At 44.4% G+C, this 21,461-nt stretch overlaps 1 protein-coding gene across 1 annotated transcript in view; it reads left to right on the top strand.

The window, feature by feature from the left end:
- The window catches only part of Dipk1a (divergent protein kinase domain 1A), a 103,824-nt gene that overhangs the window by 5,668 nt on the left and 76,695 nt on the right, over positions 1–21,461 (top strand). The window contains exon 2 of the mRNA XM_028867461.2: positions 7,171–7,639. Within this exon, the coding sequence (XP_028723294.1) occupies positions 7,171–7,639 (469 nt within the window). The remainder of the gene's footprint in view (positions 1–7,170; positions 7,640–21,461) is intronic.

Genomic DNA, 21,461 nt, shown 5'->3' with positions numbered 1-21,461 from the left:
ATGCTTGTCGTCAGACATAAGCATCTTAGTTTGCACCCCAGCCCTCAGGTGAAGCCGTGGCCTGGCAAGTGTACACACTGCAACTCCAAAGTCGTGGGAGACAGACAAGATTATCTCTAGGGCTCGCTGGCCACGTGTGCAATCATGGGACACGCTCACCACACCAAGAGCATGGGTGTGAGTCCTCAGAGAAGAGTCACCGTTATCAAAAGACTCTTTCAAACATAGGTTCATTTTGTTTTGTTCTGTTTTGTTTTCGTTTTTCAAGACAGTGTTTCTTTGTGTAGCCCAGGCAACTTCAACTGTATTGATCTTGGTGGTCACCACTATATTCTGTTTCTGATAACAGTATTAAAAGCTTGATTGCTCTCAATGAAATTACCACACCCTTAGTTTTTCTGTGAACCCTCCAACCAGCCTGGTTTCATTCTTCTCGGCCATATCAGGTGACCTTGCTCCAGCAAGTAATCGTGGGCACTTACAGGACAGCATGGGCTTCAGTGTCAAGAAAGAGACTGTCGGCTGGGCAGGGTGATGGTGGCTGCCTTTGTTGATATAATTCCTGATGAATCCATGTGTGCCTCAGGTTTTCTCTGACTGTTGTCCTCTGGATCATCTGCCTGTTTATCATATACAACAGAGAATTGCTGTGGGTGTCACTGAGGCAGTAGACCAAAGGCTGCCGGAGTTGTCACACTAACAGAGGTGTCAAGGAACATCATCCTTGACACTTGTCCGCCCCAGTCTTAGTCAGTGATGGAAGCGTGGTCTCAGAACTACTTGACTCAGTTGGATACTTAGAGCTTGAGGATGCAGCTCTCAGCTACTTCTCCAGCACCAGGCCTGTGTGCTGTCATGTTCCTGCCATGATGATGATGGAGTAACCCTCTGAAGCTTGTAAGCAAGTCTTCAATTAAATGCCTTCTTTTATAAGACTTGCCTTGGTCATGGTGCCTCCTCACAGCAACACAACAGTAATTAAGACAGCAACTAACTAGTTTTATTTGTTTATTATTTATATTTTTTTGAGATGGGGTTTCACTATGTAGCTCTGCCTAGCCTAGAATTCCCAATATAGACCAGGCTGGTCTTACACTCATATATAAGTCTCCCTGTTTCTGCCTCCTGAGTGCTGGGATTAATAGACCAATTTAGACAATATTTAACCAGAAAAATGTTTTTATCTATCATCTATCAATCATCCATCTATGTGATGTGTGTGTTCATGTGTGAGTTTGGGTGCAAGAGTGCCTGTTGCATATTGACATCTGAAGATGACCCCTGGGTATTGACCCCTGCCTTCAAGCATGTTGAGCCTCTTTGCTCTCTTCCTGCTTCCTTGCCCACCATAAGTTTCCAAAGACTCTGACTCTGTATCCCTGTACGGGTGCTGGGATTACAGATACAGGAACTAAGGGTCTGGGTGTGTTGGTTTGCATCTGTGAGTCTCGCCTTTAGGAGGCTCAAGTAGGAGCATCTAGGAGCTCAAGGCTAGTCCAAATCACATAGCGTCACCTTCTCTCTTTCTTTTTAAAATTGTATTTATGTGTATTTGTGTATATGTATTACATCTGGTGCCTAGATGGTGTTGGAATCCACAGAGACAGAGTTACAGGAAGTTCTGAACTGCCTGATGTGGGTGCTGGGGACTGAGCTCAGGTCCTCTGGAAAAGGAGCAATTGTTTTCTCCAGTCCAATACCTTGTCTTATTTGTTTGTTTGTTTTTTGAGGCAGGGTTTCTCTGTGTAGACCTGGTTGTCCTGGAACTTGCTCTGTAGACCAGGCTGGTCTCAAACTCAGAGATCCACCTGCCTCTGCCTCTGAGTGCTGGGTTTAAAGGTATGTACCACCACTGCCCAGGACACTCTCTATCTTAAAAACAAACAAGCTGGGCAGTGGTAGTTCACGCCTTTAATCCTAGCACAAGAGAGGCAGAGGCAGGCAGATCTCTGTGCTTTCGAGGCCAGGCTGGTCTACAAAGTAAGTTCTAGGACAGCCAGGATTGTTACACAGAGAGACCGAGTCTTGAAAAAAAAAAATCCAAACAAACAAATGGGCCGTCATGATTGCTATTTGGGTAAATACACCTGCCGCACAAGCCAATGACCTGAATTCAATACCTGGAACCCACATTAAGGTCAAAGGAGAGAACTTACTCTTCAGAAGTTGTCCTTTGACGTTCACATGGGTGCCATGGCACATACGTGTACACACATACAAATAATGATTAAAAAGATGGAGAGCTGGGGAGATGGGTGGTTAAACTGCTTGCTAAGCAAGCAAGAAGACCAGAATCGAGATCCCAGAACTCATGTAAAGTCTGGGTGGGCATGGTGGTCCTAGAGCAATTGCAGTCCTAGAAAGTGGAGGCAGGGGATCCCCAGAGCAAGCTGGCTGCCAGAGACTAGCTATATCAACAAGCTCTGGGTTTGACTGTGAGAAATTCAGCCTCAAAGAATAAGGTGGAAGATACATTCAGGAAGAGGCTCAATATTAACCTTGGGCCTCCACATGCACAGACACACACATGTGTTCCCATATAGTGTGCCCATATGCATTGGAGCATGACTACACTCACATACATCATATATATGTACACTTGTGAAAAAGAAAAAAAAGTAAAAATTAATTTATGTGAAAATATAAACAATGGGAATCATTTTAGGACTATTTAAAGATACTGGCCCTCCATCAACTTTTTTTGTTTTTTTTTTTTTTTTTTTTTTTTTTTCAAGACAGGGTTTCTCTGTGTAGCTTTGGAGCCTGTCCTGGAACTCACTCTGTAGACCAGGCTGGCCTGGAACTCACAGAGATCTGCCGGCTTCTGCCTCCCTCGGCTGGGATTAAAGGCGTGTGCCGTCACTGCCCGGCTCCATGAACTTTTTTACAGTAAAAGTAGTAATCATGTGTGGCATAGGAGGTGTTCCAGAGATGTGTTTGTTACCTGAAGCAGGAACCTGAAGGACCATCTTGACTTGTTTTGGCAAAGTTCAGTGGTCACCTTCCTAGGGGTCCTGCTTGTCCAATTTATGCAGCATCCTGTCTAGCATTTGAGGCAAGAGCACTTTTTTGCCCACTGGATACCTTTTGCCACAAAGAAAGCAAACTCCATAATGAATTTCTTCGATGCCCATCATCCTCTTTGAAGTAATTGGGGCTGCCAGGAGCAGACGTGTCTCACTGTCTAGAAAAATCTAAGTTCTTAAAATATTTTAAATGCCATATTCTGTAGGTCTTTGAAGTGTTTGATTACCTACCTAATTGAAATATATCTTGAATGCCTAAAAACTTAACTGACATGACTATAGGTTTTAATAACTTAGACTTTTCATGACCGAGACATGTCTGCTTTTGGCAGCACCATTATAGTCCAGAAAAGATATGGGTATCAAAAAAACTCCATATGGAGTTTGTTTTCTTTATGACAAAAGCCAGCCATCTGGACAAAGAAACTTCCCTTACCACAAGTGCTGACAGTTGCTGTCCAAACTGGACCAGCAGGATGCAAGAAAAGTGACTGCTGAACTTTGCCAAGACAAAGAAGGACAATCCTTCAAAATTCCCTGCGTTACAGAAAAGTCTGTCAAATATACTAGGCCTATGGGCCAAAGATGGATGCCCCAAAGTTACAGAGAAACTCTGAGTGAGTGTCCAGGCAGCCAGCTGTTTCTGTCATTTCTCACATTTTTTGGAAGTCACTTGCCTGAAATTTTTACTTACCCAGGTAATATTATTCTTTCTCAGATCTTTGATGGAGTTGAAGACTAGATAGTTATAAGAATAGTTTTCCTTAGTTATGATAAAAAGTAAGTTAGATATAAAACTTTAAGCTCACCAAAATAAGATAGATAATTGAATGTTTTCTCTGAGTGTTTTGTCAAATACAAATAGACTAGATATTTTAAGTATAATTTTTGCTTGATAACTGTTTTGTTGTATGTAATTTTACTATGTTAAAGTTAAAACCTTCCTTTTTGATGAGACAGAAAGGGGGAAGTGATGTGGGATGATGGTCCTTTTGTACACTGTGAATATGTATTGATCTCATTGGTTGATAATAAAGCTGTTTTGGCCTATGGCAAGGCAGGATCAAACTGAAGATCTGGAGAAAGAGGGGTGGAGTCTTAGAGACGGGAACCAGCTGTCAAAGAAGCAAGATGCCAGAGGACTGGTAAGCCATGGACCATGTGGCAATACACAGATGAATAGAAATGGGTTAATTTAAATGTCAGAGCTAGTTAATATAAGCCTGAGCCATCGGCCAAACATTTATAATTAATATAAGCTCTGTGTGATAATTTGGGAAGCACCGACCGGGTATTTGGGATCAGGCAGACAGGACAGAAACTCCACCTCTGTTTACACTTAATTAGATGAGCCATTTTTCCAATCCCTTACCCAACTTTTCCTTAAACCTACTCTCATATCCCATTGCTCCATTAAAAATGTTACCAATGAGTAAATCCAGTGGGGTCAATTTCCAGTTTTTTGTTTGTTTGTTTTGTTTTTTGAGACAGGGTTTCTCTGTGTAGCCTTGGCTGTCCTGGAACTCACTATGTAGAGCAGGCTGTGTGTTTGTCCTCAAACACACAGAGATCTGCCTGTCTCTGCCTCCCGAGTGCTGGGATTAATGGCATGTGCCACTACTGCCTGACCAATTCCCAGTTCTTAATATAGTATTTGCTCAGCTGGAATCTCCAGCTCACTCCTGCTTGATCCAGAAATACCCATCTCTCTCTCCCTCCAAATCCTGTCCTCAGAGAATCTCAGACAAAGAAAAGGCAACAAAAAGCCCAGTTCCTCATTCTTGGTGGCTGTGGCAGATGCCCCCCTGAAGTTGCCAGCAGCCCAAGTCCCCACCTAAGCATTCCAGCTTTTGCCCCAGCTTTTGGTGGACACGGCATCATTCCTCACCTACAGGCTATATAACCTCCCTACTTTAGTTTGGGTGTGTGACTCCCTCTGCCTCAATCTCTGGGACTGGAGAACTCACCCGGGAGTTACTTTGCTCAAAAACAAAACAAAACAAAAAACTTGTTCTTTCACTTTTTCCGTTCGGCTTGATCTGGCTTACTGCGTCAGCAGAGGAACCTATTATCAGGTACAGGAAACCTATTAGTGTTCATTCCTCGGCCACACACGCTTAATTTGGTTCTCAAGGCACCACGTTCCTTAATTGGCTGCTCCTTCTTCCTCTTTTCCTTGTTCATCATGTCTCCCTGAATTTTGATACCCAGGGCTTCATCCTTGATTCTTTTCTATTTATGCTTCTCCCTTTTACAAACATATCCAGTTTAGATGGCTTTAATGCCATCTAAAAATGCTGAAAATTCTTGCTCATCTCTAGTGTGGAATGTTTTCCTTTACTCCATATTCATATATACAATCACCTACTCAAGATTGCCACTTGACAACCAGGTATGGGTGTATACAGCTGTAGTGGCAGCATTGGGAACAGAGGCAGGAGGATCAGGAGTTTAAGGCCAGCCTTGGCTACATACTTCAGGACAGCCTGGTCTATATGAAGCTTTGTCTAAAAACCAAACCAAACCAAACCAAAACAAAACAACAACAACAAAAAACCCAAACTACCGAACTGAAACCCCAAACCCAAACAGATTCAACTTGAATTCAAAATACATAGCTCAAATGCAAAATGGAAACTCTTGATCTTTTCCTTCTAGCTAACTCTGTCTGCAGTCTTCTCCATCCCTCACTACCTCATTACCCTTATCAGCCCCACCTCCCTCAGACAAGGTCTAACTATGCAGCAATGGGGCATGGAAGTAGCTATGTAAACCAGGAAGGTCCTGAACTCACAAACATCTGCCTCCCTCAGTTTCTCTACTACACCTGGCCTTATCCCCTTTCTTGATCAGATCAATGGTTTTTATTTATTTATTTTGAGACAGGGTTTTGTGTAGCCCAAGCTTGCTGGGTTGAGGCCAGTCTTGAATTCTTGATCCTCTTACACCTCCCAAGTACTATGAGTGCAGGCTCTTACCAAACTTTTCTACATTCACTGTCTTTATTATTTATTGTTTGTCTCCCATCTCCAAAATGTAATACCTATAAAGGTAGGGGTTTTGCCTTCTTTGTCTTTCTGTGTATACAGCAGAACAATTTGAAGTGTCTGGGTATTAAGAAAATATTTATGAGGGGCTGGGACGATTGCTCTGTTGTTCTGAGGGCTTCCTGCTGCTTCAGAGGACCCATGTTTGGTTCATGGCACCCAAGGTGGGCAGCTTAAGATCAACTGTAATTCCAGCTCCAGGTGATCTGTCACCTTCTTTTGGCCTTTGTGGGCAATCACACACATATACACATATAAATAAACAAATTTAAGATATTAAACGAAACCAGTAGGATCCATCCTTCTTTCCTTTTCTCCCCTTCTTCCCTGCTTCCCTTCCGTCTCTGTCTTGAGTAGCCCAGCTTGGCCTTGAACACCTGGTCCGGTTTACACTTCCCAAGGGCTGGAATTGGAGGCACAAGTCACCATGCCCTGCTCATATTCATCTTTATCTTAGAAATTACTGAAGTCACTTAATTAAAAATGTAAGTCAGTGGATAATGTATTTATTTGCAAGCAACAGATACTTCCCAGGTTAAAAACCTGTCTTTAGAAACTGAAAGCACTGGACACAAACTTAGAGGCCATCAAGGGAAAGCATGGCTTACGAGGAATAAATAAAGTAGGAACTGCATCTTCCTGCGTTAGTTACTCAGATCAATAGCTGTGCTCCTTCTGGGGTGGCTTTTTCCCTTATTTGGCCCTCAGTGTCAAAGAAGGGCGCCACGCCCTGCGTTGTGTAGCCTTAACTGAGTTGCTCTGCCACGTCCCAGGGCTCCTGCCTTCAGCACTGTATTTAATTCGCCATTTATTTATTTACTTTTTTAACCTTCAAATCAGGATTCTGTGTCAGGGGCAAGAAAACTATGAAGCTATTTTGCAAACAATGCAAACTTAAAAAAAAAAAGTCGAAATTGCAAAAAAAGAAAAAAAGAAAAGAAAAGAAAGTTGAAGGTACGCAAAGCGGCGAAGTGGAGCAAGGCACTGAGCGGGAAGGAGCCCCGTCCTCCTCCTTTCCCTGGAGAGGGACTATGAGCCAGTCCCCTAGCAAGCAGCTCCAGGCGTCCTCGGAATTCAGACGCAACCCGCTCGCGCAGGTCCCGACTCGAAACAGGAGTCCGGAAGGGAGCGCGGACGGCGGGCTCAGCCCGGGGAGCTGCGGGCCCGGCACAGCCAAGAGGGCGCTCCAGCGAGCCCACGCTCCGCGCACCCCCACGCCGCTCGCGCCCGCGCCCGCGCCCCTCCCCCGCCCGCGCCTCCCCTTTAAGCGCCCGGGCGCAGGCGGATTTGTGTCGGCGGAGCCCTGACAGCCGCGGCGGCCGGGGTGGGGGCGGGGCTGCGCGCGCAGGGCCGGCCTCCGCCACCCGCCGCCCTCGCCGCAGCGCGGCCGCGGGGAGCGCGCGCCGGGGGCGGGCCGGGGCGGGCCGGCGGGGCAGGGGCGGGGAGGCCGGCCGGCGGGCGGCCGCGCTCGGGTCCGCCTCCGACTGCGGCGCGGCGGGGCGATGTGAGTGCCATGGCGAGGAGTCTCTGCGCGGGGCCTGGCTGAGGAAACCCCACTACCTCCAGGTAGGCCGGCCGCGGCCCCGCCACGCGCCCCCCGCCACGCGCCCCGCGCCACGCGGGACTCCGCGCCCCGTCCTCCCTCCGCGCGCGCGCGCGCCCCGCCGCCTCCCGCGGACCGGCACCTGGCGGCGCGCCCTCCTCGGGTCCCGGTTCGCCCCGCGTCCCGCTCCCCGGGCGCCGCCCCAGCCCTACGCCCCCTCCGCGTCCCGGGCCGGGACGAGCCGCGGTCCCTCCTCTGCGTGCTCCCCCTGTCCTCGAGGGCCCCGAGACCTGCCATCCCCGACTCCGCGTCTCGAGTAGGAAAAGGTGGTGTGTCATTCCTCCATATTTCAGAGAATCGCGACCAATGGTTACACCGGTGGGTCCCCGGGTCCCCGCCGGCGGCGGCGCCTCCTCGTGCAGAACCCCCCGGGTTCGGTGTTCCCATCGCAGCCCCGGTTTAAATGGGAGGGAGGAGTCGGCGAGCCGAACCGAGGCGATGGGCATTCGGCTTTGGTGAAAGGAAAGGGGGTAGTGACCGTCGCGCGGCTCTCCAGCCAGCTCCCCAGCAATGCGAACGCAATTCTCAGTCACGTCGTGTGGACTGTTGGCGTGTTAATTTTTCATGATTTTGTGTTCCGCTGCCAGCCGGCTTTAGAACCCCGCCGCCGCCTTCCTGCACTGTTTGGTCACCAGGGGGACCTAGTAGACATCGTGAGTAGCTGATCGCAGATCCATCACTCCGATGGAAAAACAACTACAAATCAGTGCCGCAGACATTGCCCACAGGGTTATGTGTTTCCACAGGACACTGCTTGCACGAAAAGGCCTGGCGGTATGGGAAGGGTATTTTGGGTCAGCTGGTGGTGCTGCTTACAAGTATGAAAGAAAAATAAAAAGTTGAGGAGGAGCCATCACAGTCCAAGTGAATCTTACATTTTTATTTGAAATTTGCATGTGTAAGTCATTACTCTGAAACGAGTGACGTGCTGCAGATTGAAAAGATGACTGGACAGCTCGTGGTATTAAGGGTGTGAGACTGTATGTTCTGTTTGTAGCAGCGACCACCAGAAACAGTTGTGCCTGGAGCGCCAGTATTAGAACCCAATTTAGAATTACACCCTTGCCAGATGACCCTTTATTGTTGAAGTATCTTGTCATATTTAAATCTTTTAACTTAAACTACCTAGCTTTCTTAGTTTTTTTTAGGTCTGGTAGAGCTTTAGACTTTAGTTGTTTTGGCTCTAACTGCTTTCCACAGATGTGAACACAATGACAACCCTGTGGCACTACAACACAAGGGTTTTCTGATTTGGTTGAGGCTGTAGCTCAGAGGCACCTGGGTTCAATCCCCAGCAGCACAAAAAATTAGTTTTAGAAATAGTTGTGCTTCCATTAATGACAAACAGCATTTTTAGCTTTCTGAATTTGCATCATTGTCAATAATCAAATTAGAGTAAGCTTGCCAGTGGGAAAGAGAGACCTCATCTCAAAAAAAAAAAAAAAAAAAAAAAAAAAGGTTGTCCTGGAACTCACTCTGTAGCCCAGGCTGGCCTCAAACTCACAGAGATCCGCCTGCCTCTGCCTCCGGGGTGCTGGGATTAAAGGTGTGCGTCACCACCGCCGCCACCACCACCACCACCACCACCTCCTCCCTGTGTTTTTGAGGCAAGGTCTCCAGTAGAGCTCTCCAAATAGGTTAGGCTGACTGGCTGCACCCAGAGATCCTCCTGTCTCGCTTACCAGCCCTGGGATTTCTAGAGTTCAGTTCCTCATGTTTGAGCAGCAAGCCCTTTACAGACTGAACTAGCTCCATAGCCTCCACTTCTTCCGTTTCTCCTCGGCTTTCCTTCTTCCCAGTTGCACATCACCCCTAGCAGTGTATTTACTAACTAAATTTGATTTGTCATGGAGAGGGTTTATTGTGCACTATCTCCTTTGGCAGAACAAAAATAAAAACACTTTCCCCTCAACAGCTTGTCTACCCCTCCCTCTGTCTTCCCCCCTTTCTCCCTGCCCTCTCTCTGCCTCCCTTCCCTTCCCTCTCCCCCCCATACACAGCTAGTAACCCAGGCTGGCCTTGAACTCCGACCTTCCTGCTTCTACCTCCCAAGTGCAGGGATTACTCGTGTGCCCCACTGTACCTTGCTTCAGGGAAACCAATTCTGATTCTATGTTTTGAGAGAATGTCTTATAATACAAATACCTGTTTTGAGGGGTTTTCATTTTTACTTCTGTGTTCTTTTGAAATAAGGTCTTGCTATGTATCCTTGTAGGCTGGCTTGGTACCTGATATATAGTTCAGGTTGGCCTCAGATTCATGGTGGACCTTCTGCCTTAGCCTCTCAAGTACTGGGATAAGTCATGCCCTGTCACACCTGGCCAGATCCCTGATAGTAGTAACATTTCTGCACATATACATTGCAAGTGCAGTGAGGTAATCATTCAGCAGGTATAGCAGATACTCTTCCTTTGTGGGCAGGAAACAGCAGGGTACTAGATTTATTTCTAAGAGGAAGGGAGAGGAAGAGGAGATGGAGTTTTTAGAGACCAGTTTTATATACTTGATAGTTTTGCTGTTTGTCTCAACTTGGTGGGGTTAAAGATGATTTATGTTCCAATTTAGACCTTAGGGCTTGCAAAGTTTCTTCCCCCTATTTTTTTTCTTAGCAATTTTCCTTCCTTCCTTCTTTCTTTCTTTCTTTCTTTCTTTCTTTCTTTCTTTCTTTCTTTCTTTCTTTCTTTCTCTTTCTTTCTTTCTTTCTTTCTTTCTCTTTCTCTCTCTCTCTCTCTCTCTCTTTCTTTCTTTCTTTCTCTCTCTCTCTCTCTTTAGTTTTTGGAGACGGACTTTCTCAGTGTAACCACCCCGGCTGTCTTGTAACTCTCTCTGTAGACCAGCCTGGCCTGGAACTCACAGAGATCTGCCTGCCTCTGTCTCCCGAGTGCTGGGATTAAAGGCGTGCGCCACCACCGCCTGGTGCATTGTTTTCTTTAAAATTTATTTTTCACACAATATATTCTGATTATGTTTTCCCTTCCCCAGCTCCTCCTAGATCCTCCCCATCTCTCTATCCACCCAACCTTATGTTTTCTCTTAAAAAAACAAAAACAAAAACAAAACCCTACAAAACAAAACACCATTAAGCGAAAATGCCAAAACAAAACAAAATGAGAATATTTATTTATTTATTTATTTTTCTATTTATTTTTCGAGACAGGGTTTCTCCATGTAGTTTTGGAGCCTGTCTTGGATCTTGCTCTGTAGACCAGGCTGGCCTTGAACTCACAGATCTGCCTGCCTCTGCCTCCCAAGTGCTGGGATTAAAGTCATCCGCCGCCGCCGCCGCCGCCGCCGCCGCCGCCCCCGCCCCCACCCCCACCCCACCCCCCAGTGAGAACATTTTATTTTATGTGTATGATGTTTTGCCTGCATGTGCATTTGCAACATGTATGTACCAGGTGTCTGTGGAGGGTAGAGGAGGGCGTCATATCACCAGAACTGGAGTTATGGGTAGTTGTGAACCAATATGAGGGTTCTGGGAACTGAACCCAGTACGTGCTTTTAACTGCTGAGCTATGTCTCCAGCCCTTTTCCCGATAATTTAGAAAGGGGAACCTAATCATTTGACTTGTCAAGGAGCTTCACTCAGTTTCCATTAACCTTGATGTCAGTGTGGTAGTTGCTGCCACTTCTAGAAAATTAAGCATCTTGAGCTAGTTAAAAATAAAACAAGGGCTGGAGAGATGGCTCAGAGGTTAAGAGTACTGGCTGATTTTCCAAAGGTCCTGAGTTCAGTTTCCAGCAACCACATGGTGACTCACAACCATCTGTAATAAGATCTGGTGCCCTCTTCTGACCTGCAGGGATACATGCACGCACAACACTGTATGCATAATAAATAAATAAATCTTAAACAAACAAACAAACAGAAAACAGGGCTGGGGATTTAGCTCAGTGGGTTCGGTCTTCAGCTCTGGGAAAAACAAAACAAAAAACAAAACAAAACAAAAAAACAATAATTGAGTCCCTCCCCTCACCCCAAAAAACTTAGTATTTTGTGATTAATGTTATAATTTCTGCCATAATCTATAATAGGAGTCTGTGAGTTCCTAACTACTGTGGTCATCTTTGTTGATACAGCCAAGAGATTCTACTACTGTCCAAGAAAAGAGCTTAGGTGCTGCGTGCAGTGAGATACTATTTAACAGTAAAGACTGACATAGATCAGAGGCTGCTTAGAGTCGGGTGAAAAATGTTTTTTTTTTTTGTTTGTTTTGTTTTGTTTTTTAAAGAAATTCTGTGGTATCTGAATTTAAAGGAGTAAACTCTATAGTATATGGATTATAGTTCAGTAAAACAGAACAGAAGGATGAGAGGAGGTGAAAGGGAAGTGATCCATGGAGCTGATCCTGTGGACACTGGCCTTTTCCTTCCTCCTCGCCACAGCTTTCCCCGGTGCCAGCTTTGGTGCAGGCAGTGGTTGCTTCCAGGACAGCAGTGCAGGTGCAGTGTGCAGCCTCTGCGTGAATTCGCTAATAACCACGCATCTCTCACTGGTCAGTGCATCGTTCCCAGAGCAGGCTAGTGTACGGTAGCGCCTTTTGCCACTGTTTTGTTGAAAAATTACCCAGGAGATAACACTTCCTGTATGTGCCAAGTGTTACAGTATATTCAGCAGAGTTAGACTCTTGACTCTTGGCTCAGAAACTTGTTCTGTCACCAGCTTAAATAAACCACTCTTGGTTGGTGTTTCTCTTTCATTTGCCATTATAGCACGAACGTCTCAGGACCTGCTGGTTGTGGTAACTGCTTTGCACCTGCATGTGTTTTTAGCGGTGTGTTTTTTACAAATTGGGATCTATTTTTGTTTGGGGTTTACTCCGATTGAGTAACCTTATAATTTGTTGGCTTTAGAGTAAGCATGATAACACAGTAGACCTATAATTTGTTGGCTTTAGTTTAGAATACCTGTTTTCTTCTATCATTAAGCTCTGGAAGAATGAAAGTTAAAACAGTTTGGGACTGCTGGTTGGTGGTGGCTCACACCTTTAATCCTGGCACTCATGAGGCAGAGGCAGTCCTGTAGAGTGAGTTCCAGGGCTGCACAGTGAAACCCTGTCTTGAACCCCCCCTCCCCACTCCCCCTCCCCAAAAAAGGCAGTTTGGGGTAATTTAATATGCTTAGATTATAAACATTCTCCATTCCAGTCATTCTGCTCATACTCTGTAACATAGGAAAAGATTGTTTAAGTCTAATGATATTTGAAATCCAAGACTTCTTCCTTTGAAGATTTTCAAGCCCTTTAGGTAGAAAGGTTTTAAATTTCGACTGCCCTGGCATTTTTAGTATGTGTTCAGTCAGGGCTGTCACAAATGAATGGGCAGACATTTTTTGTTGTTGTTGTTGTTGACTCTTTGAGAGAGTCTCCTGGACCACCGTAATTATATAACAGAGTGGCCTTGAACTTGTGGCAGCCCTCTTGTTGCTGGGATTCACCTGTGCACCACCATATCAATGGCCTGATCAAATAAGACTGTTGATACTTATTCAACATTTCATTGTTTGTTGTTTTTTTGAGACAGAATTATATGTTGGCTGTCCTTGGTTGTCCTTCCCTTACTTCCCAAGCATTGGTATTATAAGCATGTCATCTATTACCCAAAATTTCTGATAACCTGGAAATTTGGCTTACATTAGCACCATTTTTCAAATAGTTTGGTTCTTTGTGCCTTAATATGGGTAATTTGTAGGACTTGGTTCCAGGGAGAGTTACTGACATGTCAGTGGTAGCTGTAACAGTGTTGACAGATGCTAGAGTAGAAGTAATGAGGCCTCCAGAAACTTGTGAATCAAAGGGTGTTTAGAATAGGTAGTTCTGTAATCCCAGAAGTTGGCAGCAGAAGCCCAGGCACTGACCTGAGCCTGAAATTAAATCTCTAGAGCTGTGATTAGCTCTCTGAAGTTTAGTGTGTACAGAGACCAATAATGCTTTAAATCCAGTGTATGCCTACAGTTACAGGATTTAGGAGAATGAGGAATAAGATTAAGAGTTGTAATATATTCTGGGCTACCTAGTGAAACACCGACTCAAAAAACAAAAAAAATGAAACCCAACTTAAGCATAGAGGTGGCATGTAGTCATTTGATATTACTATGCTTCTTGAGAACTTTAAAAAAATGAAAAAAAAAAAAAAAGATAAATTTGCCGGGCAGTGGTGGCGCACGACTTTAATCCCAGCACTAATCAGAGAGGCAGAGGTAGGCTGATCTCTGTGAGTTTGAGGAGACAGAGAGGCAGGTGGATCTCTGTGAGTTTGAGGCCAGCCTGGTCTACAGAGTGAGTTCCAGGACAGGCTCTAAAGGTACACAGAGAAACCCTGTCTCTAAAAACCCAAAACAAAACAAAAGGAAATGATAATTTTTCTAGCAAATTCCATTCTTACTAACTTAAAAACTATTTTATTTTTATGTGTATTGGTGTTTTGTGCCTAGTGCCTGTGGAGGCCAGAAGAGGGTGTTGGATCTCCTAGAACTGGAGTTGTGGATGGTTGTTAATCACCATTTGGGTGCTGGGAATTGAACCTACGTCCTTTGAAATAACAGCCAGCATTCTTAGCTGCTGAGCCATCTCTTCAGTCCTCACAATACTTTTTTTGTTTATTTATTTGTTTTTTGAGACAGGGTCTCACTATTTAGCCCTTGATGTCCTGAAACTCACTATGTTGTCTAGAATGGCCTTGAACTCACCAAGACCAGCCTGCTTCTGCCTCTTGTGCTGGTATTAAAGGTGTGCAACAAGACATCCAGCAACCTAAATATTTTTGAATGTACTTTATGCACTTTGAGTGTATCAGATCTCAGCCTTTTCATCTTGCAAAGCTGAGACTCCACCCACTGGACTACTCCCTATTTCCTTCTGGCTCCTACCCCACCCTAGTCCTTGGTAACCACATCCTATTTTCTGTTTCTATTAGTTTGACTCTTAAAATACCTCATGTAAATAGAACCCTGCAGTATTTTTCCATCCATTATCACCTCCCTCCCCTCCTCTCTCATCTCTGCTCCTGTTTCTCCCTCCACTTCTTTCCTGCTCTCTTCTCCCTTGCCTTCCTATCTCTTTTCTTCTCCTTCCCTCTCTTTCCTTTTTCCCCTTGAGTCTCACTGTATCGCCCAGACTTGTCTGGCACTCAAGATCCTTGTGCTTCTACCTCCTGACTATTAATGATAGTAATAATAATGATTCTTAATTTTATCTTTGAGAGTTTCATACATGTATGTAACAAAATATGGTCACAACTACCTCTTACCCCCTATTTTCTCCTCCAACTCCTCTTATATTTTCCCCAACATGGTCCCATCCCGGATTTTTTTTTTATAACCCAATAAATTCAGTTGGTGTTGCCCATATGTACATGGGGTGTGGGGCCATCCACTGAAGCTCGGAAACCTCCCAGTGGCCACTTCCTCAAAATAGAACGAATAGCTCCTCAGTAAGAGTTGGGATCTGTCGATCATCTGCCCCATCTATGATGACATTTGGCTGGCTTGATCTTGTCCAGGGCTTGTGCAGGTGACTACAGCTGCGGTGAGCTGGGTGCAATGGCCATGTCATGTCCAGAGTGGGCATGTCTCAGATCTCTTCCCATCCTCCAGCTCTCACATTTTTCTTACTCCTAATGTTCCCTGAACCTTGCTGGTAATAGGGTTGATATAGATGTCCTGGTTAGGACCGAGCAGCTCAGCCTCTTAGTCCCATCACTTTGATCAGGTGCACATCTCTTCACTGTCTGCTGTCAGCTGCAAAGAGAAGCTCCTCTGACCAAGGCTGAAAGCAGCCCAGCTCTGTCGGCAGCAGAAACTGGGACATGGGGTGACTGTACTAGTTCTGTTCTGTTTTTTCCTTGTGGTGCTTGTGCTTGAACCCAGGACCTTACACATGATATGTAAGTTCTCCTAGTACTAACTACAGCCCCAGCTGGCTGTGGTGGTGCACGCTTTTAATCCCAGCCCTCAGGAGGCAGAGGCAGGGGAACCTCTCAGTTTGAGGCCAGCCTGATCTACAGAGTAAGTTCCAGAACAGCCAAGACTATACAGAGAAACCCTGTCTTGAAAAACAAAACAAATAAAAAATAATAACACAGCCCCCTATTTTAGTGCCTTTGTACATAAAAATTAATATTTTAGTTAGCATATAGAATAAAAGGTTTCATTGTGACATTTTAATCCTTATTTATCGTATGTATAATTTACTTTGTTTATATCCTTCCCTCCACCAGCCTTTTTTGTTTCCTTCCTTCTCTTCTGTTTCCTTTTCTGCCTCCTAAATATTGCCTCTTTTGCTTTTGTGTGTGTGTGTGTGTGTGTGTGTTTCTGTAATCTGAATATGAGGGAAAATGTGCAATGCTTGGTTTTTCTTTCCTCACTAGTTCCCCTCTCCTTCCTTCAAAACCCTCCTCTCTCTTAACTACATCACAGCCCACATGTAATAAACCTTCATGCTGTTCTTCATAGTGGCCACGTATTTTTTGCATACCTACCAATAGTGTGCAAGGATTCCATTTTTTCCATACTCTCTTTAGCACTTTCTTTTTGTTTTGAGCATAGTAGCCATCCTAGTGGTCGTGAGGAGATAGCTCATTCTGGTTCTGACTTTGTTTCCCTCATGACTAATGAGATTGAGCATCTTCTTGTATGTTTGCAGAACATTTGTAGATCTTTTTTAAGGAAAAGTTCCTTCTTGATTTATTATTTCAGTTTGATATTTTTCAGTGAGGTTATGGGTTACTGTAAACATATTCCTCTTTCTTTGCAAATAACAGAATAACTGTATCTCTGGACATTCCTGAAAGAAAAATTTTAAATGTACTTACAGCCTTCTGAATGAATTAGTGCACAGACATAACAAGTCAATTACTAGGTTATTAGATCTTACCATTAGTGCCACATTTCACTCCTTGCTCTGCGTTTCTTGAAAAATTAGGCAGGCAGATCTCTGAGTTTGAGGCTAGCCTGTTATAACACAGAGAAAGGAAGAAAAGAAGGAAGAAAATCAGAACTTTCTGGTCAACATTCCAGTTTACAAACCCTTCCTTAGATCTAATTTATATTTTAATTTTTAAATTTATTTACTTTTATGGGCATTGGTGTTTTGCTTGCAGGTAAGTCTGTGTGAGAGTGTCAGATCTGGAGTTACAGACAGTTGTTAGCTGTCATGTGGGTGCTAGGATTTGAACCTGGGACCTTTGGAGGAGCAGTCAGTACCCTTAACCTCTAAGCCATCTCTCCAGCCCTATATTTAATTGTTTTTAAGACAGGGTTTCTCTATTATGTAGCTCTGGCTGTTCTGGAACTCACTATGTAGATCAGGCTGGCCCTCTGGGATTAAAACAATGCACCACCACCTAGCCAGCTTTGGTGGGACATGTTTTTAATGCCAGCACTTGGGAGGCAGAGGCAGAGAGGCAGGCAGTTCTCTGTGAGTAGGAGACCAGTGTGGTCTACATAGTGAGTTCCAGGATAGCCAAGGATATGTAGAGAGACCCTGTCTCAAAACAACAAAACAAAACAAAAGCAATGTACCACCAAATTTGGCCAAGAGCAGTGTTTCTTTTTTCTTTCTGGTTTTTTGAGACAGGGTTTCTCTATGTGGTTTTGGTGCCTGTCCTGGAACTCACTCTGTAGACCAGGCTGGCCTCGAACTCATAGAGATCCACGTGCCTTTGCCTCCTGAGTGCTGGGATTAAAGGCGTGCGCCACCACCGCTCTGCTGCCCGGCATGCAGTGTTTCTTAATGTGAATATCACTGACATTTTGGACTAGGTATTTTTGTGTGTAGAGTTCTGTACTGTAGAATATTTAGCAGCATTTGTGGTTTATATCCATTATATGCTACTGACATCATCCAGTAGGGGCAATCACATTTCTTTAGCACTGCTAAATTTCTTTGGTGGGAGAAAAATAACAATTGAATATAGTTATGAGAATAAGAGGATTCACTGTGCTTTTCTTTTACATTTTATGTAGGTTTTTTATACATTTAAAATTCTGTATCTTTGTTTGTTATTTAGCTCCGGTTGTCCTGCAACTTACTTTGCAGACCAAGCTGACCTTAAACTCAGAGATCTACCTGCCTCTGCTCTCTGAATGCTGGGATTAAAGATGTGTTCTAGCAGACTTGGTTTATGCATTTTAAAGATTAATTTAGCTGAAAATTAGTTTCATAATAACTAAGCCCCACACCCACACCCACCCAGGGTTTCTCTGTGTAGCCCTGGCTGTCCTAGAACTCAATTTATAGACCAGGCTGGCCTTGAACTCACAGAGAGCTATCTGTGTCTGCCTCCCGAATGCTGGGATTAAAGGCATATGCCACCACCATGTCCACACCATAATAACTTAGTATGACTAGAAATGTATGAACTGTCTAGAGTTATATTAAGGGGTAGAATGAGATTAAAAGAGCTTTTTTTTTTTTTTTTTTTTTTTTTTTTTTTTTTTAGATAGAGTCTCTCTGTGCTCGTTACCTTTCTGTTGCTGTAATAAAACCCACCATAACCACCTGGGCGGGGGTGGCGCATGCCTTTAATCCCAGCATTCAGGAGGCAGAGGCAGGTGGAGCTCTGTGAGTTTGAGGCCAGCCTGGTCTACAGAGTGAGTTTCAGGACAGGTGCAAAGCTACACAGAGAAACCCTGTATTGAAAAAACAAAACAAAACAAAACACCCTACCATAACCGAGGTGATTTATAGATGGAAGGGTTTGCTTAAGGTTTCAGAGGGAATAGGAGTCCATCACCATCATAGAGGAGATCACGGCAGCAGGCAGGCTTGGTGACAGGAGTAGCTGAGAACTCACATATGGAGAGAGTAAGCTCAAAATGGCAAAGGTCTTCAAGCTTTCAAAACCCACTCTACAGTGGGAATCCCCCCGCCCATGACCTGGGGCTATCTGGTCTGATAGAGGCAGTACTTCTTATCTGCCTATGTGACCACTTAAAAGGGAGCAGAAAGGGAGCCAAGCTCTTTTGGGTGGTGAAGACCACATCAGGAGGCATGAAGCAGCATGTGATCAGTCCCCAGCTTTCCAAGTACTCTGCAACTGGATTTACCTTATCCTGTATCAGTGAGTCTGTTTTCCCCATAGAACCCCTTAATAAATTGATGTATATAGATCATTGAGTTTCTCATTACAAGTGGCACCCAGTGTGACCTGAACCTGAACCTGATGCCTGTGGCTAGTCCACATGGCCTGCCTGAGCCTCCGTGGCTACCTGCCCCCTGCCTGGCACTTCCTGGCACACACACAATTGTGCTGTGTGCCATTACCACCCCCCAAGCCAGTCTCCCCAGCTCGGCTCCATTCCACCCCACTCACATCTGCTTGTGGTGCCTGCATTACAACGCCTCCAAGTCACTTTCCGCCCCATCAACAGGCAACAGTCAGCTGCAGCAGGCTCACTCAGACTCACCTGAGAGGCTGGAGCACTCAGTGCATGGAGCTGCAGGTCCAGCCGAGCTCCCAGAAGTTAAGATAAGCTCCCAAGATAAAATAGATAAATATTTTCTCTAGTTTTGCAAAATGCAAATGGATTAGATATTGTTACTGTAATTCTTACTTAATAACTGTTTTTGTTTTACTATATTAAGGTTAAAACCTTCCTTTTTAATTAGACAAAAAAGGGGAAATGCTGTGGAATAATGCTCTTGTATACTGTAAAGATTTGTCACTCAAATTGGCTGATTGGTCAGTGGCCAGGCAGGAATTGTAGGTGGGGTGACCAGACTAGAATTCTGGAAAGAGGAAGGGCAGAGTCGGGAGTCACCGGCCAGATGCAGAGGAAACAAGATGAGAATGCTGCACTTAGAAAAGGTGCCAAGCCACGTGGCTAAACACAGATAAAAATGATGGGTTAATTTAAGTATAAGAGCTAGTTAGTAATACTTGAGCTGCTGGCCAAGCAAGCATCAGTAAGTAATGTTAAACCTCTGAGTCAATTATTTGGGAACAGGCAGGTGGGAGAGAAACTTCCACCTACACACTCCCAGTGACATACCTCTCTTAAGGCCATACCTCCTAAGCCTCCCCGAACAGGTGAAACAAGGGCCAGGCACGCAAATGCCAGCGACTATGGAATATATTTGTTATTCAAACCACAGCTCTCAAAGCCCAGGCTGACATTGAAGTTGCAGTGTAGCAAATGATGACCTTGAACTTCTGAACTTCTGCCTTTCCCTCCTGAGTGTTGGGTTATGCTTATGGTTTGTGAGGTATTAGGGATTGAACCCTAGGTCTCATGCATGCTAGGTAAGCATCCAGTTGAGCTACATTCCCAGTCCCATGAAAAGTTACATTTGAAGTAGTTTATGGAAATGTGTGTAACCAATCACCACAGATTTAGCCGCTGAAAGATCAGTTATTTGTACCCTGATGTCACTTCTGTAGGTCCCATGTCTGGGCACAGTGTGACTCATTTGGCTCTCTGCTCCAGGTTTCACAGGGATGAAGTCAAGATCTCTAGGCCTGTTTCTCTCCGAGTTGTAAGAATAAATTGGTTTTCAGACTCCTTTAGCAGTTGTCAGAACTTATTTCCATGTGGTTGTGGGACTGAGGTCCCCAGTTCTCCCTGGTGGCTGCTGGGTGGGTGTTCTTAACCTCTACATTCATGATTCTCTCATCTTCAAACTCAGCAACCGTGGATGGGACATTGTTTCAAGTGTCTTCAGTTTCCCTTTCTTCCTCATCTTTTTTCTCCCTTTTCGTCTCACTAACTCTTCTTCCATAGTCCTCTGCTCTCAAGGCTTGTGTAATTCTGTTGAGTCCACCAGGATAATTTCTTTCCAAGTCTTCTGATTAGCAACTGCAGTTCATCTGTAGCGTCCTTCCACAACAGTTCCTAGATTGGCGTTTGGTTGAATAACCAAGGAATGGGAATCCTGGAGGACATTTTTGGAATTCTTTCTGCTAAAGAAAGATGTGAGTGAATGATAACAGTTTAAAAGAAAACATTCATTTCCAAAAATGTTTTGTTTCTTTCTCATTAGTGTCAGATTTATTGTGGTAGCAGGACTAGGGATGTAACTCTGTAGTAGGGTGCCTGCTAATCATGCACAAGGTCCTGTTCCTTGAAGCATTGAGGGGAAAGGTAGTACTAAAGAAGAGATTTTAGAAGAGAGCTATGTATTTTGCAATGCTGTTCACAATAACTAAGTTATGCAACCAACCTAGATGCCAACAACAGAGATACAGATAAGAACAAATTTGGTATGTGTATACTGATTTTTTTTTTTAGCCATAAAGAAGAACCAAGTCACCAGGTGTTGTGCATGCGTTTAGTCCCAGCACTAGGGAGGCAGAGGCAGGCAGAGCGGAGGTTGAGACTAGCCTGATTTATAGTGTGAGTTCTAGGAGAGCAAGGGCTATACAGAGAAACACTGTTCAATAAAATTGAAGAAGAGGAGGAGGAGAAAAAGAAGGAAGAAGAAGAAGAAAGAAGAAAAAAAGAACCACCACCACCAAGTCATATTGCTTGCAGGAAAATGGATGAAACTAGAGGTCATCATGTTAAGTGAACTGAGACAGTCTCAGAAAGTCAAATATTGATTTTTTTCTCTAATTTGTGGTTTCTAGATCTTATATAGCGATGTAAAACCATGTATGTATTGTTTTAAAAAGAGAAAGAACTGTATGTTTATCAACCTGGCAGTTACTATGGGAAAGGTTTGGGGTATTTATTACAAGAGGAAAAATGCAAATACTAAATTTGGAAACTCTTGTTTTTTACAGTAGTCAGTGCTCAAGTCTTTTGTGTATCATGCAGACTAAATCACAGATGAATGCATCGTAGCA

This window comes from Peromyscus leucopus, chromosome 10 (genome assembly GCF_004664715.2).
Source record: "Peromyscus leucopus breed LL Stock chromosome 10, UCI_PerLeu_2.1, whole genome shotgun sequence".
Taxonomy (NCBI): domain Eukaryota; kingdom Metazoa; phylum Chordata; class Mammalia; order Rodentia; family Cricetidae; genus Peromyscus; species Peromyscus leucopus.
This window is presented reverse-complemented; position numbering and strand designations above follow the sequence as displayed.